This window comes from Notechis scutatus, chromosome 1, assembly GCF_049901735.1.
Source record: "Notechis scutatus isolate UNSWTSFEM ecotype Mainland chromosome 1, rNotScu1.2, whole genome shotgun sequence".
NCBI classification, from domain to species: domain Eukaryota; kingdom Metazoa; phylum Chordata; class Lepidosauria; order Squamata; family Elapidae; genus Notechis; species Notechis scutatus.
The window spans coordinates 329,284,095-329,302,971 of NC_142009.1; the positions used below are offsets into that span (position 1 = coordinate 329,284,095).

Below are 18,877 nucleotides of genomic sequence, written 5' to 3' on the forward strand. Positions count from 1 at the left end.
TAGGAGCTGTCATGATGAAGCTGGTTTGGAAGGAACTAGATTCAACTCTGACTTCAGATCTGGTTTTGCCCGTGTAAAAACTCCTGAATACACAAATAATTCCCCTTTTTTTCTCCTCATCTTAGGGAAGCTCCTTCGTCCCCTCCCTCCGGACTGCAATGGGCCGAAAAAAGATACAGATTAGCCGAATCTTGGACCAACGGAACCGGCAGGTAAGTGCCTCTAAAGCAGAAGTGGACTAGAAATTAGATGACCCTCTGACCAGATATTTCTGCTGTGGACTACGGCTCCCATCATCTCTAGCCAACCTGGAGAGACTTTTTAAATTGAAATAGCCATTTCAAATGTCAAGTGGCTGTCAGATGAGGACCACCTTAAAGAAGGGGAAGGGAGGGAGGGAGGGAGGAAAGAGGAAGGAAGGAAGGAAGGAAGGAAGGAAGGAAGGAAGGAAGGAAGGAAGGAAGGAAGGAAGGAAGGAAGGAAGGAAGGAAGGAAGGAAGGAAGGAAAAGAGGGGAAGGAAGGGGAGGGGAGGAAGGAAGGACGAAAAGGAAGGAAGGGGAAGAGAGAGGGAGGGAGGAAAGGAGAGGAAGGAGGAAAAGGGGGAAAGAAGTGGGAGAGAGGAAGGAAGGAAGGAAAAAGGGAAAGGGGAAAAGGAAAAAGGAAAGAGAGCAAAAATGAAGAAAAATGAGCTTTATCAGAAAGGAAAAGATTTTAAAAATTATTGACTCATTACACTTGTTAATGGGACCATGCACTCCGCCCACTTAACCACAACATTATTAAGTGACTTTGGGTAATACTTTTCTTATTCTTAGTCCAGTTTTCTCACAGAATTGTTTGGGGATAAAATGAGACATGACACCTCAATCTATCCCCCTTTTCAGTTCTCAGAGTCATTTTGTCTTTGGGAAATAACTTGAGAACCAGAGTTTGTCGGGGCAGAGATGACAAATAGGTCAACAACCGTCACGGTTGTTAGCTTAGCTGCACGGCTGAGAAATGCAGGCCCAAAACTTTCTGAAGCAAAGGAAGAGCAGGAGAAAGAAGGAGCTGAATGACATTACAGAGAGCAGAGCAGGGCAGGAGTGGGCTTCAAAAATTTTAGCGACAGGTTCTCTGCCCAGTGGCTGGGTGGGCATGGCCATGATGGGTGTGGCCTAGTCGGCCTGTTGCGACACAGTTTTTGCCCTCCCCAGACTCTGGAGGCTTTCCTCAAGCTTCCGGGAGTGCAAAAACGGCCTCTCCGGGCTCCCGAGGCTCTGTGGAAGCCAGAAACGGGCCCATTTCCGGCCTTGCCGAGAGGCCCGTTTTTTACCTTCCCCGAGCCACCACGCACACCGTACACTTACCTGCATCCAAAATGGGCTGTGTGGGGACTCCTGGGAGGGGTGGGTCGGGCGGGGCCAGCCAGGAGTGGGATTTGGGGGTTTTCCAAACTCCACAGAATCTTAGCTAGGGGCTCTCCTGAACTCCTGTGAATCCCCAGCAGCCCAGCCCTGGAGCAGAGGTGTCAAACTTGATTTCATTGAGGGCCGCATCAGGGTTGTGTTTGACCTGGGGGGGGCAGGAGGGGGGTGTGGCTCCATTTTTGGCTGTTTTGGCCTTCCTGAACTCTGTTTTCGCTGGCAGAGGCACCGCGGGCCAGTCCTTTGCTGTTTCCAGGGTGGCCCCCATAGGCCAAATCTAAGCACCTCATGGGCCGGATCTGGCCCCCAGGTCTCGAGTTTGACAGCCCTGGAATAGAAAAGAATAGAATTAGAATAGAAACAAAAACAGAATAGAAATTAGCATAGCATAGCATAGCATAGCATAGCATAGCATAGCATAGCATAGCATAGAAATAGAAATAGAAATAGAAATAGAAATAGAATGGAATAGAATAGAATAGAAATAGAATAGAATAGAATAGAATAGAATAGAATAGAATAGAATAAGAATAGAATAGAATAGAATAGAATAGAATAGAATATAGAATAGAATAGAATAGAATAGAAATAGAAATAGAAATAGAAATAGAAATAGAAATAGAAATAGAAATAGAAATAGAAATAGAAATAGTATGGAATGGAATGGAATGGAATAGGAATAGGAATAGGAATAGAATAGAATAGAATAGAATAGAATAGAATAGAATAGAATAGAATAGAATAGAATAGAATAGAATAGAATAGAATAGAAGTCTTTATTGGCCAAGTGTGGTTGGACACACAAGGAATTGTGTCTTGGTGCAAATGCTCTTGTGAGAGTAGAGCTCTTGTGTTGACAGAAGCTGAGTTTAAGTTCTGGCCCCAGTTGCAACTTGGCCAAATCTCTTCTTACAGATAGTCCCCTCTTCTTACAGATAGTCCTTAACTTACAACAGTTCATCTAGTGACTGTTCAAAGTTACAACGGCACTGAAAAAAAGTGAGTTACAACTGTTTTTCCACACTTAGGACCATAGTAGCAACCCCATAATCAAGCGATCAAAATTCAAACGCTTGGCAACTGACTCATATTTATGACGGTTGCAGCGTCCGGGGGTGGGTGGGTGGGGGTCATGTGATTCCCCTTTTGCGAACTTCTGACAATCAAAGTCAATGGGGGAAGCCACATTCACTTAATAATTGTGTGACTAACTTAAGAGCTGCGGTGATTCACTTAACAACAGTGACAAAACTCAAAGGGATTAGACATATCAATAAAGTAATAAAAGAAATTAATGTAACAGACTGTATTTGTATTATGTATATGGGAGTGTGATTGTTGCTATGGTGTTAAGATGAATAAGAAGAATATTGTTAATAATGGATAAGTAATTTGAAATATGTACCTAATCGACGCATGATGAAAATGGAATGGATTTTCTTGTATATGAAAAATAAAACAAATTCAATAATAATTAAAAAAGCCAACGGTAGCAAGAAAGGTTGTAAAATGAGGCAAAACTCACTCAACGAGTGTCTCGCTTGGCAACAGAAATTTGGAGCTCAATAGTGTAAGTGTAAGTCGACGAACTTCCTGTGTTCTGTTTCTCCTGCCTCCTTTAGGTCACGTTTACCAAGAGAAAGTTCGGGTTGATGAAAAAGGCCTACGAACTGAGCGTCCTTTGTGACTGTGAGATTGCCCTGATCATTTTCAACAGCACCAACCGGCTCTTCCAGTATGCCAGCACTGACATGGACAAGGTTCTCTTGAAGTACACGGAGTACAGCGAGCCCCACGAGAGCCGAACCAACTCAGATATTCTGGAGGTAAAACATGGGGAGGTTCCCGAAATCCAGCTTCCTCAAAGTGCTGGTTGGATTTTGGCACATCAGAAACCATCTGGGTGGACCTTGATGCTCTCTGAGCTTAGTTGTTTTCTTGCAGACGTTTCATTACCCAAACCAGGTAACGTCGTCAGTGCTAGTAGGGAGCGTTTCATTAACCTGACTGGGTAACATCAGGAAGAGCCATGGTGGCGCAGTGGTTAGAGTGCAGTAAGATAAAGGTAAAAGTTCCCCTCACACATACGTGCTAGTTGTTTCCATTTCTAGGGGGCGGTTCTCATTTCCATTACAAAGCCGAAGAGCCAGCGCTGTCCGAAGACGTCTCCGTGGTCATGTGGCCGGCATGACTAAACGCCAAAGGCGCACGGAACGCTGTTGCCTTCCCACCAAAATGGTCCCTATTTTTCTACTTGCATTTTTTTAACGTGCTTTCGAACTGCTAGCTTGGCAGAAGCTGGGACAAGTAACGGGATCTCACTCCGTTACACGGCACTAGGGATTCAAACTGCCGACCTTCTGATCGACAAGCTCGGCATCTTAGCCACTAAACCACCGCGTCCCTTTCTAGAGCGCCGTACTGCAGGCTAATTCTGCTGACTGCTGGCTGCCGGCAGTTCAGTAGTTCAATTCTCACCGGCTCAAGGTTGACTCAGCCTTCCATCCTTCTGAGGTTGGTAAAATGAGGACCCAGATTGTTGTGGCAAGATGCTGACTTTGTAAACCGCTTAGAGAGGGATGTAAAAGGTTGGTTGTGGCCGTTTATTTTTCAGCGATGATAGCAACAGCAATAGCCTGCGAAGCGGTATATAAGTCTAAGGGCTATTGCTGTTGCTATCATCGCTGAAAAATAAATGGCCACAACCAACCTGTGACACCATCAATGGCCCCCACAGTCCAGTCCTGAGCTACAAATCTTCTCTTCGATCAATACCAAATCCATCTTTTTTAAAAGAATGAATCTGATGCATTTATGAGGTCTGCGCTTTTGGCAAACTATACATGTGCTGTTTGTGTATAGTTTGCCGTACCTTTTAGTTCTTCTGTGTTAGAAATGCAGATGTGGTTTGATAAACAAAGCAATGTTGAAGTCGTTGTAATAGATACTCCTCGCTTAATGACCATCAAAGGAGAATATGTGTAGCTCAGGGTTGAAATGAGGGTGATCTCTGAGCTTGGTTATTTTCTTGGAGACGTTTCATTATCCAAACTAGGTAACATCATCAGTGCTAGAAGGGAGTGGGGTTTTATCTCAGCTTATATTCTGAGTTTGTAATTCCAGGTTCAATTGCAGTCGTAAATCGAAGATTACCTGTATAAGCCAAACACAAATTGGGCATGTAACTCAATTGCAGTTCAGCTGTATTTAATTTAATCTATATATATAAAATACCACTCATGCATCAACACAAAATCTCCAGAACTGTAAAGCCTACAAACTTGAAATTTGGCACCTGTGTTCCTCCTTGCTTCTAGGTGCTCACTAAGAAAGGATTTTTCGAAATGATCATCAGAGCATTAGTATTTCCTATCTTATTATTAACACGCTCTGATGCTAAGGAGTTCTACTCCCCCTCCCCACCTGAAAAGAAATCTGTTCCAAATGCAAAACACAAGCAGAGGAGAGGAGGTTCAGTTTCAGTTTCACAGCAGCAACCAGCTTGAGTGCAGAACAGTTGAGCTAAGGCACGTCCAGGCTCCTTGCTGTTTCCTTGTTCACACAGCAAGTACTCTTTTAGTTTCCAAACAGCCCTCAACTCTCTCACACACTGACAGATGTGTGCTAGCCAGATGAATACCGATGGATGCTGGTAGCCAGAGGCAGAATTTTTTTCTCCCTTATTTTCCTCCCCCAAAACTAAGTCCAGTCATATAGTTTCGTAGTGAAGCATGGGTATCCAGCTAGTGGCATTATATTTGTTTGATTTTACATATATATTATTAATGTACTTAAATCTCTGCAGACCCTGAAACGAAAAGGCTTGGGTTTTGAAGGTGCAGAACTGGATCTTGTAGAAGCGTTGGACCCAGCTGAGAAACTGAGGCAGCTGGATGAAGGAATGGACCTTAGATTAGCCCGGCCAAAACTTAGCGTGAGTATTGCTCTGGATGAAAAGAAACAAACAAACCTGCCTCCATTTACAACAGTTCATTTAATGACCATTTGAAGTTACAACAGCATTGAAAAGAAGTGACTTATGAGTGTTTTTCACACTTATGACCGTTGCAGCATCCCCATGGTCACATGAGCAAAATTCAGATGTTTGCAGCTGACCCGTATTTATGACGGTTGCACTGTCCCGGGGTCATCTTTTGCGACCTTTGATAAACAAAGTCAACCGGCAAGCCAGATTTGCTTAACAACTGTGTAACTGTAGCTTGACCACTCCAATGATTCACTTAACAACTGTGGCAGGAAAGGTTGTAAAATGGGGCAAAGTTCATTCTACCAGCAACAGAAATTTTGCGCTCAAATACAGTTGTACGTTGAGGACTACCTCTACAGGTCCTGCTATGAATTTTGCATTCATTTGCCCCTAAAGGTGGCTTCGAAATGCTTTTTTAATATATATATAGTAGAGATGGGCCGAATAGGTTGAATGCCAACTACTGTCAAAACATTTGGAAAGGATTGTTTTGATTGAGCAGTGGAAGGATTCAGATACTATTTTGAGCATTCTGCATTGGAACAGTTCCAAACTCAGCTTGGAAAACTTCCAGAATTGTCGTAAAAATTCTTCCATCCAGATTGCAACAGACTTCCAATACGCTGGCCAAGAAATGTGCTCATTTTTTACTTTTCTAAATGTTGCAGCTGAGTCACCAGTTCCAAAGTATAAATGGAACTGGTCAGTGCTGGGATTCAGATTTTTTTACTACCGGTTCTGTGGGAGTGGCTTGGTGGGCGTGGCAGGGGAAGGATACTGCAAAATCCCCATTCCCTCCCCAACCCACTAACCTGCTTTCCACCTCTGTTCTCTTGTGCAGGGCAACGAAAGGAGACCCAGCCGATCAGCTGGGACTCAATGGGAGGCGGAGAATAGATGGGGGCAGGGCCAGTCAGAGGTGGTATTTGCAGGTTCTCCAAACTACTCAAAATTTCCGCTACCAGTTCTCCAGAACTGGTCAGAACCTGCTGAATGCCACCTCTGGAACTGGTGTTTTAAAATGCATCTATTTATTTATTTTATTTTATTTATCTGATTTGTCAGTCGCTTAATAGGAATAAGTATAAACATGAGTAAGAATACAGGAAATAGGTACGATTAAATGGGGACAATAGGACAGGGACGGGAGGCACGATGGTGCACTTATGCACGTCCCTTACAGACCTCTTAGGAATGGGGTGAGGTCAGTAGTGGATAGTTTGAGGATAAAGGAGTGGGGGGGTTAGAGGATGTGACAACAGAGTCAGGTAGTGCATTCCAGGCATTGACCACTCTGTGGCTGAAGTCGTCCTTTCTGCAATCGAGTTTGAAGTGGTTTACGTTGAGTTTGTATCTGCTGTGTGCTCTTGTATTGTTTGTGGTTGAAGCTGGAGTAGTCATTGACTGGTAGGACATTGTAGCAGATAATTTTGTGTACTGTGCTTAAGTCCATGGGTAGTCATAAAGGATGGAAGACATTATAGTGGGAGAAATTGCTTGCCAGGAGTTGCAAGTCATATGAAAAATGTGTATCGTGCACAGATGAGGGGAATTTCATATGTGATACCTGTTCATTTTTTCATGCGAGCTCTTTGGATTCACCAATACACAGACTGATGTGGAAATGAAAGAAGAAAAAAGTAAGGTTGGAACCATGAAAAACAGAATGAGTCCAGATTAAAAAATCCAGGTAGTCCTCGATTTACAATGGTTCATTTAGTGACCATTCAAACTGAACGGCACTGAAAAAAAATGACTTAGGACTGTTTTTCACCCTTATGACCATTGCAAGGATCCCCATGATCACGTGATCAAAATTCAGATGCCTGGCACGTGGTTCATATTTATGATGCTTGACGTCACATGATCCACCTTTGTGACCTTCTGACGAGCAAAGTCAACGGGGAATCCAGATTTGCTTAACAACCGTGTTACCAACTTAACAACTGCAGTCGTTCACTTAATGACTGTGGCAAGAAAAGTTATAAAATGGGGCAAACTCACGTATCAAATGTTTCACTTCGCAACATAAATGTTGGGCTCAGTTGGGGTCGTAACTCCAGGACTATCTTATCCACATACTTAGGCACCTTTAAGTAAAAACCATCCTTGACTCCCTTTGTTGAGAAAGGTATAGTTTACTAAAGATCGATTACAGTACAGTAAAGCAGTGATATTAGCAGTGATAAAGGTCAAGTGATATACGGTAAAGCAAAGCCAGAACAGAGTTTCATGGGCCAAATCCCTAGGGATAACTTTTCCCTCCCCAAGACTTCCCATTCCTGGTCTCCCCAACATCCAATCAGTTTTAAAAGAATGTTTTGAAGCAGTCACTCCTGCGGCTGCATTCCTCTCCCAGGGAAACGGCCTTGAGGCATGCTTCTTTACATCAATTCCACTTTCCCTGGAGCATCCACCTTCCTTTCCATTTTCTTCCAAGGTCCATGGCAGACTGGCATTAAACGATTGCGAAGCGCAGGCATGAAATGGTGCTTCTGACACACGCTTAATATTGAATGTGCTACACCTCACTTTGTGAACAGCAAAGGACCGGGGAATTGTGGGCGTTGAAGTCCACAAGTCTTAAAGCTGCTAAGGTTGGACACCCTTTGTCAACTCTGAAGTGAACCTGTCATGCCCTTGTTGGAGTCTGATTCTGAGGGGGAGATTGAGGAGCTGACAGGGAGTGGGAGTGTGGATCCGGTGGCCATGGAAGACATGGGGGAAGGGCACAGTCCTGCTGGGCATTCAGAGGAAGACCCAGGGCCACCCCCTTTTCATCCTAGGGCACACAGGGAGGAACAGAGAAGGGAGCAACATGGCTTACGGGAGAGAAAGGGGCCCTGATCCCTTTCATTAGTTGCAGCTGGGAGAACAGGATATAATAAGGGCATTTGCACACAGCTCCTTGCTGCAAGCAAAGCATGCATTATTTTTCTCGAGGCTTATCTGGGTTTTGGCGTCCTCCCAACTGTGTGTGCGTTGTTATCTTTTGGAAGTCTGCAATTTACTATCCTGGCCTGTCGTGTTAATTACTTCAGTTGGTTTTTTTTTTATTTCTAATTTATCTGTACTATGGGTTCGGACTGCATTTCTTTCCTTTGTAGACTGTTTTTGGAAGAGTTTGATCTCCAGCCAAGGATAATTGCACATTGGGGGCCAAGTTGGAGTTATTAAAGGGAATGTATCTATTTTTGTGACTTGTTATTTTTGTGCCACGCCTTGGGTCTTCACAGAACCTGGCTGAAGCCATCTTGTGCTGCCTCATAGTTGCCACAAAGCCAGAGAGATGGGAAGGGAGAGGGGAAGTAGATAGCCAGGATCCAGTCAAAACAAAATGCTTTCTTGTGGGAACCAAGGTCATTGAAACAGGTTGGCCATTGAAAGAGGAGAAGAGCCTTCCTTCCATCTTCCTGGACAATATGACAACTGGGGGAGGGGGAGTTTGATTCTTTTAATTAGGTGAAAATCACGGGAACTGTCAGAGTTGGTTTTCACCGGCTGTGCCAATATGATCTATCCAATATACATACCCTTTGAGGAATCTACCTGCCTCGGAGTTATGCTTTCAATGAGTGCATTACTCGGAACGCTGACACCCCTGACATAGAAGGAGATTTTCAACAGATCTTCCCAGGATGTCCTCAGCAAACAGGCTCATTCCATTCTAACTCAAAAGAGCCCAAATAATCAACTTCTCCCCTCCTGATCATTTTTGATGTTCTCTTTTCCTTGTAGTCAGCGGCTTCCCTGTCTAGCCTGGAGGGGGCGTCCTTGGGAACACCCCCATCTGGAGGTGAAGGTGGGGCAAGCAATTCAGGCGAATCTCCAGTTCAACAGAGCCGTCTGCAGCAGTTGAAGCCAACTCTACCCAAGCCAGCCTTCCCTTCTGTGCGATCCCCGGCAACCCTTGGACCAGGTATGTCATTCCCATAAGAGCCTGGATGAAATGCTTGGGTTTCACCTCTCTGAGTACAGGTAAGTCCTCAGCCTACAACCAAGTACAGGTAGCTCTCGGCTTACAACTTGGGCTGCATCAACAGAGGTACAAGCTCCAACAAAGCCAAAAAACCCAAATAGTTATTACAAAACAAAAGATAAAAAAAATACAATAAAGCTGGTGAGGAGGGATAGCACAACTTAGGAAAAGTAAAAAGGGCACACTGCACTTTGTTTGATTATCCAAGGCTCTTATTATAACTCTCTTCTCCAAAAACTTATCACCTTTTCCCCCCCTACGTTTCAACACCAGACTCCAGCTGTTGATAGAAACCCAGAAGAGCACCTGCAATAATACTCTCCCATGCTCTTCCCTCTATCTTATCAAATAGCAATGTCCTTGAAAAAGAGTCTCAGTTCTTTCTTTCTCAGCTTTGTCTGGTCACAGGGAAATAGAATATTTTCAAGCCTCTAGTTGGCAGTGTTACAAAGTTTCTTTGCGCTCACTTTCCCCCTCCTTTTCCGAGCAGGATATAATAAGAATTAATAAAAAAAGAAAAGATATTTTTTTAAAAATGAAATAACTAAAGGGAGCCTCTAGCCTAAAATATTGCAAAATCAAAAAGAAGAAAAAAATAGATATAAACGAAAAAACCAGTCCAGTTTCAAAATACCAGATCATATATGGAAAATCCAGCAATGAGAAAAAACAACAACACATTACTTTGACATTCCTGTTTGGGAGCTTGGGAGCCTGTTTTCTCTGACAGTGGATTGCAGGAGGCCGTCGTAGCTGAAAACGGAGCTCGGGAGCCTGTTTTCGCTGGCAGTGGGTTGCAGGAGGCCGTCGCAGCTGAAAACGGAGCTCGGGAGCCTGTTTTCGCTGTCAGTGGATTGCAGGAGGCCATCGCAGCTGAAAACGGAGCTCGGGAGCCTGTTTTCTCTGGCAGTGGATTGCAGGAGGCGTCGCAGCTGAAAACAGAGCTCGGAAGCCTGTTTTTGCTGGCAGTTGATTGCAGGAGGCCATCGCAGCTGAAAACAGAACTCGCCTGTTTTCGCTGGCAGTGGATCTCAGGAGGCCATCGCAGCTGAAAACGGAGCTCGGGAGTCTGTTTTCTCTGGCAGTTGATTACAGGAGGCCGTCGCAGCTGAAACGGAGCTCAGGAGCCTGTTTTTGCTGTCAGTGGATTGCAGGAGGCCGTCGCAGGTGAAAATGGAGCTTGGGAGCCTGTTTTCGCTGTCAGTGGATTGCAGGAGGCCGTCGCAGCTGAAAACGGAGCTCAGGAGCCTGTTTTCTCTGGCAGTGGATTGCAGGAGGCCGTCGCAGCTGAAAACAGAGCTCGGAAGCCTGTTTTTGCTGGCAGTTGATTGCAGGAGGCCATCGCAGCTGAAAACAGAACTCGAGTGCCTGTTTTCGCTGGCAGTGGATCTCAGGAGGCCATCGCAGCTGAAACGGAGCTCGGGAGTCTGTTTCTCTGGCAGTTGATTACAGGAGGCCATCGCAGCTGAAACGCTCAGGAGCCTGTTTTTCGCTGTCAGTGGATTGCAGGAGGCCGTCAGGTGAAAATGGAGCTTGGGAGCCTGTTTTTGCTGTCGTGGATTGCAGGAGGCCGTCGCAGCTGAAAACGGAGCTCAGGAGCCTGTTTTCTCTGGCAGTGGATTGCAGGAGGCCGTCGCAGCTGAAAAGAGAGCTCGGAAGCCTGTTTTTGCTGGCAGTTGATTGCAGGAGGCCATCGCAGCTGAAAACAGAACTCGAGTGCCTGTTTTCGCTGGCAGTGGATCTCAGGAGGCCATCGCAGCTGAAAACGGAGCTTGGGAGCCTGTTTTTGCTGGCAGAGTGCTCAGGCCACCCAGGAGCCCCTGACACGAGTGATGTCGAGCTGGCCATGACCCTCTGGCCACACACCCCTGGTGCGGCCCTCAGTGAAACTGAGTTTGACACCCCTGACCTCAAGGAACTGGGTCTGTTTGGCGCAGGGGTGTCCAACCTTGACAATTTTGAGACATGTGGTCTTCAACTCCCAGAATGTCAAATAATTATTTAATTAAGGGTGGTTTCCTGTCCTCTTGCATGACGAGCCATACTACAGTACTGCATTTTGGTATAGTGGTAAGGCCAGGCCATCTAGGAATGGGGCTTTGGGTCTTCTGGACTGTCACCAGCCTGAATTTCATCCCTTTTCTGACTCTGCAGGCATCGGGTACTCGATCTTCTCCCATAGCAACCTCAGCCGTGTGTTGTCAAGCAAAACGCCTCCCCCGCTCTATCTGGGAGCTGACTCCCGTCGGGTGGAAGGACAGCTTTCGGCAAGCAGGAACAATCTAGCATCCACAGTGAGTAACTTAACAATATCCATCTGTTGTTGTTTTTCTTTTGGGCGGGGGGAGTAGATGGCAATAGCACTTAGACTTCTATACCGCTTCATAGATTTTTACAGCCTTCTCTATGCGGTTTACAGAGTCAGCATATATTGCCCCCAACAATCTAGGTCTTTATTTTACTGACCTCGGAAGATAGAAGGCTGAATCAGCCTTGAGCTGGTCAGAAATGAACTGCTGGCAGTTGGCAGAATTTCATTGGATAGTGTGTGTGTGTCTGTGTGTGTGTGTGTTTGAGAGAGAGAGAGAGAGAGAGAATGCGAGAGGGAGGGAGGGATATGTATAGCAATAGCACTTAGACTTCTATACCGCTTCACAGTGCTTTTACAGCCTTCTCTAAGCGGTTTACAGAGACAGCATATATTGCCCCCAACAATCTACAGTATGTTGCTCCCTTTCCTATTCCTCCCCGCGTGCCTAGCTGGACTGTGCCCTTCCCCCATTTCTTCCACAGCCACCGGATCCACACTCCCATTCCCTGTCAGCTGCTCAGTCTCCCCCTCAGAATCAGACTCCAACAAGGGCATGACACAATTACAGTCATAAGTCAAGGACTGTGTTCTGACCCAGCTCCCCGATCATGACAAAGCCTCTGAAGTTAACTCAAAGATTCCTTTATTAAGAGCGCCAGCAGCCCCAGCTAAAAGTTTCTCTCTCACCACAGGCTAACAAGTCCATCCAGCAGGGTGATGAATAGTTGTCTGCCACATCTATTCATCTCCGCCTCCTGCCTTTTATCCCCAGAGCTAGGGTTGGGCTTCGCTAATAGCAGTGGCTCTTCCTTCCCAAGGACCGGCCCATGGATTTCCACTGCTCTCCTCTCCTCTGCCTTCTGCGCATCTACACGTCAGGCACTGGACCCAGCTGTTCCTCCTCTTCCTCATCAGCCACCTCCAGACCTGAGGGACTGACGGATGGCTCAGGCACCTCCTCTGTCTCTCTCTCTCTCTCTCTCTCTCCTCTCCCTCTCTCTCTCTCTCTCTCTCTGCCAGCTCCATTCCCTCTTCCCCCTCGGAGCTCTCAGGTTGCCTTGATGCTGACCCTGATTCCCACGCCTCCTCCTCCTTTAATTTGGCTGCTGGAGGGGCTGGCAGCCTGACAAGGCCCAACAGACGGCCTGTAATGATACACTGTAATGTGTATTGATAAAACTTTGAACAAAAATTGCCATTTTATTGGGCGCAAAGGAATCCTCATCCCCGCTAAAACTGACAAAGTGAACTGATATCTATAAACAAGGAGCAAACCCCACACTCCTTGACACTGATGATGTTACCTACTTGGGCAAGAAAAAAAAAACCAAACTCAGGGGACACCAACAACACCACAGTTCAACCTCTGTGCTGCAGATACTGTCAGGGGTGGGCTTCAAAATTTTTAGCAAAGGGTTCTCTGCCTGGTCACTGGGTGGGTGTGGCCATGGCGGGCATGGCCTAGTCGGCCTCATGCATCACAGCAGATATGTGTGCGCTTTTGCCCTCCCCGGGTTCCATAGGCTTTCTTTGAGCCTCCGGGAGGACGAAAGTGGACTCCCAGGGCCCTGGAGGCTCTCTGGAAGCCGGAAATGGGCCCATTTCTGGCCTTCCCGAACTTCTGGGAGGCCCGTTTTTTGCCCTGCCCAAGCCTCCCCGCGCGCCCTGCACTTTCCGGCCTCCAAAACAGACCGCCTGGGGACTCCTGTGAGGGGAGGGGTAGGCAGGACAGGGCAGGGCCAGCCAGGAGAGGGATTTGGGGGTTCTCCAAACTGCACAGAATCTTATCTAGGGGCTCTCCCGAACCCCGGCGAACCCCGAGCAGCCCACCCCTGGATGCTGTCCTCTATTGAAAAAAAACATTTGATGGGTTAGTCAGTAGATGAAAAACATGACAGGAGGTGATTTCAATCTGATTCTCTTTTCCCACAGCACCCGTTGTATCCCGGGCTTCAGAATCTGAGTCCTGTATTGCCCGCTGGAGGTCTACCTGGACGTGGGCTACCAGGATACCCCTTCCTCTCCTCCACCCCATCAGGTATGCTCCACACAGGGTTCTAGGTGTGAATAAAGAACCTCTCAGCCAGTCCTTGAGGATTGGAGATTTGTCCTGAAATGAATAAAAACTCCAGCTCCTTTGTCGTGCAATAGTGATTTATTCATTAGCTCAGCAAACAACAAACACTCTTCTCTGACAAGAAAGGCTAAAAGCCAAGCAAGGTTAGAGTTGGGTTTGAGTTTGCTCCCTTTCCTTTTATTACCATTATCATGAGACACACCTGTTGAGGTAATTCCCCGTTAGGAGAACGAGCGCATACAGGGAGACGTATTTGAGAGGAGTGTTTGAATAATACACACACAGCATACAGATACACTGTACAGTAAATATAGGTTTTTACTTCCAGAAATGTTAAGCAAAGTTCAAGATAAACAGTCCAAAGTCATTCACAGGTAAAATCAGTCAGTTTTCAATCCAGGGATAATCCGAATATCAAATTCCAGTGTGAGAAACAGTTCAGTATCAGACTTACATTAAATCCAGTAATATCAGTCAATTAGAAGAAATGGAGCAACGGCAATACTTTCCAACAGAAGGAAACAGAGATTCACTCACACTCTCTTCTGAGACTCAGACTAAGACTAAAACAACCCAGGTTTCTGGCTCCATCTTATGGCCATTTGAGTAACCACACCCAATTGCAGTTTTTAGCATGCTCTTAAAGAGACAGTATTAAAATGTCTATCCTGGTTTATATATTTCTAACCCAAATACCTGTTAGGTGACTTATATTCCTAACAACACCCCACCACACCCAGGCCTATACGCAGTTCTCATTCTGGCCACACCTAACCCATTATCCCTAAATGCTATTAACCCTATAACATGTCTACATCCCTACCCTATTCCAACTCTCACTAACTGATCCCCACCTGGTGCTACCTTCACCATGTTTTAATCTAAGGCTGAATTACCACCTATATGTGCCCCAACCCCCTTTAACAATATGCACCACATCAATACAAGACAAGAGCCATTTCCAGCAGCCCCGCAGTTGTTTCAGAATCCATCCTCAGCTCTGCTGAGTCATTCCAAAGCCATCTGGCCAGCACACAAGCAGAAATACAGATCCAGCAGCAGCAGCAGAGATAAGGTGGCATGGCCAGCTGACTTGCTGCAAGGCATATTCGAAGCTGACGGGCTCCGAATGAACTCGGAGCCCGACAGAACCTTATGTCGCCATGTCCAAGGCTAATTCTAGTGATCTTCTGGCAACTATGTTTGCTTAAGTTTCTAAGTCTTTTGAAAAATTTCCTAACCCTGGTAGCAATAGCAACAGCAGTAGCACTTAAACTTATATACTGCTTCACAGTGCTTTACAGCTCTCTCTAAGCAGTTTATAGAGTCAGTGTCAACTCATAAAATATTTCTCTGGTCTTTTAGAGTTGCCAACAGGAAGGAAGGGGGGAGCAGTGCGGCAGCTTGGAAACTGAAAGTGCATTCCATAAATAGTTTTCATAGATAGTTTCCAAGCGACCGAAGTTTCTGTCGCAAAATTCTAACTGGAGAGTATGATTGATGACTCTTGACTATGGATGTGTTCCATTGGAGAATATGAATTACAATACACTCAGGGGGTGGAGGGAAAACCAGGGTCAAGAGTGACAATGAATTATATGTTTCAGAGTCGGCTACACCCAGGCAGTGCCGGCATGTTAACTCCCAATAAATCCTTTTTAAGTTTTGGACCTTTGGCTCGAGACTCATGATTTAAATGGGGGTAACTATCGGAGCCCTGACAGCATATTGGCGCCAACAATCTGGGACCTCATTTTACCGACCTTGGAAAGATGGAAGGCTGAGTCAACCTTGAGCCTGGTGGGATTCGAACTGCTGGCAGTCGTCAGGCAGCAGAATTAGCCTGCAATGTTGCAATCTAAGCACTGCACCACCACGGCTCACTGGTAACTGTGTAAGCAGCTTCTTGTTTCCTGGGGCCTCCATCACTGGAGGTTTTCAAGCCAAGGTTGAAGAACCGTTTGTCTGGGATGGTGTAAGGATCCTTGCTACCAGCCTTTTGAGGTAGGGCCAGGTCAGGAAACAAGCTCCTTCCACTTTCTCTGCATCTTAGAATTTGTTCAATTGTTATTTTGCTTTTCCCAAATCAGCTCCTTGGCTCTCTCCATCTGTCCAGGACAAGAGATTGATCTTAGACCAGTTTTTCTCAACCTTTGGCCGCTCTTAACATACGTTGGACTTCCAACTCCCAGAATTCCCCAGCCACATTGCTGGCTGGAGAATCCTGGGAGTTGAAGTCCACGTGTCTTACAAGTGGCCAAGGTTGAAAAACACTGGCCTCAGAAGATCTCCAAGTCCTATAATGCAATGTTCTAACTCTATTTATAGCAGGAAGTTTGGATTTGCAGTGAGAGATATTTGTTTTCAGGTAGTCCTCTACTTACGACCACAATTGGGACCAAAACATCTTCCATCACTAAGCGACGCAGTTGTTGCATGACCTGCACCCAGTTGTTTTTTTTAACTTTTGCTGATGTGGGTCATTAAATGAAGCACTGTGGTCATTAAGTGAATCATGCGGTCTAGCTTCTTCATTGATTTTGCTTGTCGGAAACCCCCTGGAAAGGTCACAAATGACAATCAGATGATCCCAGGATGCTGTCATAAAAATATGCCGGTTGCTAAGAGCCCAAATTTTGATCATGTGACCATGGGAATGCTGTCATAAGTGTGAAGACTGGTCATACATTTTTAAGCGCCGTCAAAACTATGAACGATCATTCAATGAATGGTCATAATTCGAGGACTACCTAAAGTTGTGAGAACTTCCAAGCATGTTATAAAGACAATGAACCTCTTCAATGGAGCTGTCAAATCTGGTTTATTGTTGTATCATTTAAACTTCCCTTTAAACTTCCTTGCCTTCTTGTTTTTTTTCCTCATTGTTTGACTTTCAGAATATACTTTGGGGGAAAGCACCCCACACCCCTTCGGCTTCCAAGGAAACACCACGGCGGCTTGGCAACACCGAGAATATCCAATGCCGGGGTAAGAATTGGCAGGTTGCAAAGAGTGACCCAACAACTGCATGGAAAGCCCTTTGGGCCTAAGTCCGTGCAACATATATGCTCCACCGACATGTCAGCCTGTTTGGTTTCTTAACCTGGGTTTGGCTGTGGTGTGAATTCATGGGTATCAGCTGTCGTTCTGGGTATCTCTCAGAACACATTTTACAGCCCTGCGATCCACCTAAAACCAAACCAGTAACGCTTGTGGATGGGGGAAAGCGGGTGGGGGGTGGTCAGCAGTCTGCGCCATCTTGTATTACAACCATGCACGGAGTTAAGTTGCAAAACTGCCCCATATTTGGGCCTGTATGGTGGGTAGATAGCAGGGGTGGGATTCTGCTGGTTCAGCCCCTTGCGCTGTACTCATCTATATCTGCTCAGCTGAATCACGGTGCAGAGCGGATTGCCACGCCTCAGCTGTGTTACTAATGCAATCCTAAATTGCATTAACAGAGGGATACAATCGAGATCAAGTGAGGTACTAATACCAATCTATAAAGCCTTAGTAAGACCACACCGAGAGTACTGCCTCCAGTTTTGGTCACCACACTATAAAAAAAGATGTTGGGACTCTAGAACCGTGATGGCGAACCTATGGGCACGCATGCCACAGGTGGCACGCAGAGCCATTTGCGCCAGCAGGCGAGCTGCAGGCAAACTTACCTCACTGCGCATGTGCTCGCCTCACAGCTGATTTTCGGCCAGTTTGAGGCCTTTTTCGGCCCCCCAAAGGCTTGAGGAAGGCTTCTTCAGACTTCTACAAGCTTTGTAGGCCGAAATCTAGCCCCGTTTCATCACTTCCTGTTTTTCCAAAAATACCAGAAGTGACGAAGCGGGGCTAGATTTCGGCCTACAAAGCTTGCAGAAGCCTGAAGAAGCCTTCCTCAAGCCTTTGGGAGGCCGAAAAAGGCCTCAAACCGGCCGAAAATCAGCTATGAGGCGCAGTGCAGGTAAGGGGGTTGCGGTTGGTGGGGGTGGGATTGCGTGTGCATGTGTAGGGGGCGTGGGGGCGCACATTGCCTTCTGGTTGCTGGCACACAAGCACGAGCGTGCAATCACACGCACAATTTTTGGCACAGGAGCCCAAAAAGGTTAACCACCACAGCTCTAGAAAAAGTACAGAGAAGAGCAACCAGGATGATGAGGGGACTGGAGATGAAAACATATGAAGAACAGTTGCAGGAACTGGGCATGGCTAGTCTAGTGAAGAGAAGGACCAGGGGAGACATGATAACAGTCTTCCAATATTTGAGGGGCTGCCACAGAGAGAAAGGGGTGAAGCTATTTTCTAAAGCACCCGAAGGCCAGACAAGGAATAATGGATGGAAACTGAACAAGGAGAGATTCAACCTGGAAATAAAGAGAAACTTTCTGACAGTGAGAACAATCAACCCATGGAACAGAAGTTGCCCTCGGAAGTTGTGGGAGCTTCATCACTTGAGACTTTCAAGAAGAGATTGGACTTTCATCTGTCAGAAATAGTGTAGGGTCTCCCGCTTGGGTGGGGGGTTGGACTAGATGAGCTACAAGGTCCCTTCCAACTCAGATTATCTGTTATCTGTTACTTCCTCAAAGTAACATTGAAGGTAAGTAATTTTGAAAGCTGCACACGCGTGTGTAGTGCAGGTCTGGCGTACGCATGTGCAAAGCACGCGATTAGTGAACCAGTTGTTACACCAGCAGCATCCCACCACTGATAGATACGCAATTGCTTGGCTAAATTCAACCATCTGCATTTTCAATCTTATCCTTAGCAGATAAACAGCTCATCATGGTACAGGTCAACTTAGTAGATAGGGGCTATGCTGTATGTGTGTTCTGGTTGCCTTCAATGACAGATTCAAGGCAGGTGTGTTTTTTTCCTGACCGCACAGCAGCGGCTGATGGTGGCTTCCTTCTGGCGTGGTGGTGGGGAGCGCCTTAGCCAGTGGACATCGCTCTCCCCGGGATTCTCCTATCTGAGCCCGGCAACAGCTTCCTAATACGCTCCTGCTATTAGTAGGGAGAAAACTCCTTTAGCCCAGCAATAGTCAAGCAGTTAAAAGGAGCGGGCGCTGAGGAAAGGGCAGCCCCTGCCTCAGTTTCCCTGAGGCTGCCGGCATGAGCT

General features: G+C 46.2%; 1 protein-coding gene across 1 annotated transcript in view; it reads left to right on the forward strand.

Annotated features, from left to right (window-relative positions):
* The window catches only part of MEF2B (myocyte enhancer factor 2B), a 59,379-nt gene that overhangs the window by 33,893 nt on the left and 6,609 nt on the right, over positions 1–18,877 (forward strand). Inside the window, exons 2-8 of the mRNA XM_087952681.1 lie at positions 126–212; positions 3,030–3,233; positions 5,213–5,341; positions 9,134–9,314; positions 11,529–11,668; positions 13,618–13,723; positions 16,660–16,750. Of these exons, the coding sequence (XP_087808807.1) occupies positions 159–212; positions 3,030–3,233; positions 5,213–5,341; positions 9,134–9,314; positions 11,529–11,668; positions 13,618–13,723; positions 16,660–16,750 (905 nt within the window). The 5' untranslated portion in view covers positions 126–158. The remainder of the gene's footprint in view (positions 1–125; positions 213–3,029; positions 3,234–5,212; positions 5,342–9,133; positions 9,315–11,528; positions 11,669–13,617; positions 13,724–16,659; positions 16,751–18,877) is intronic.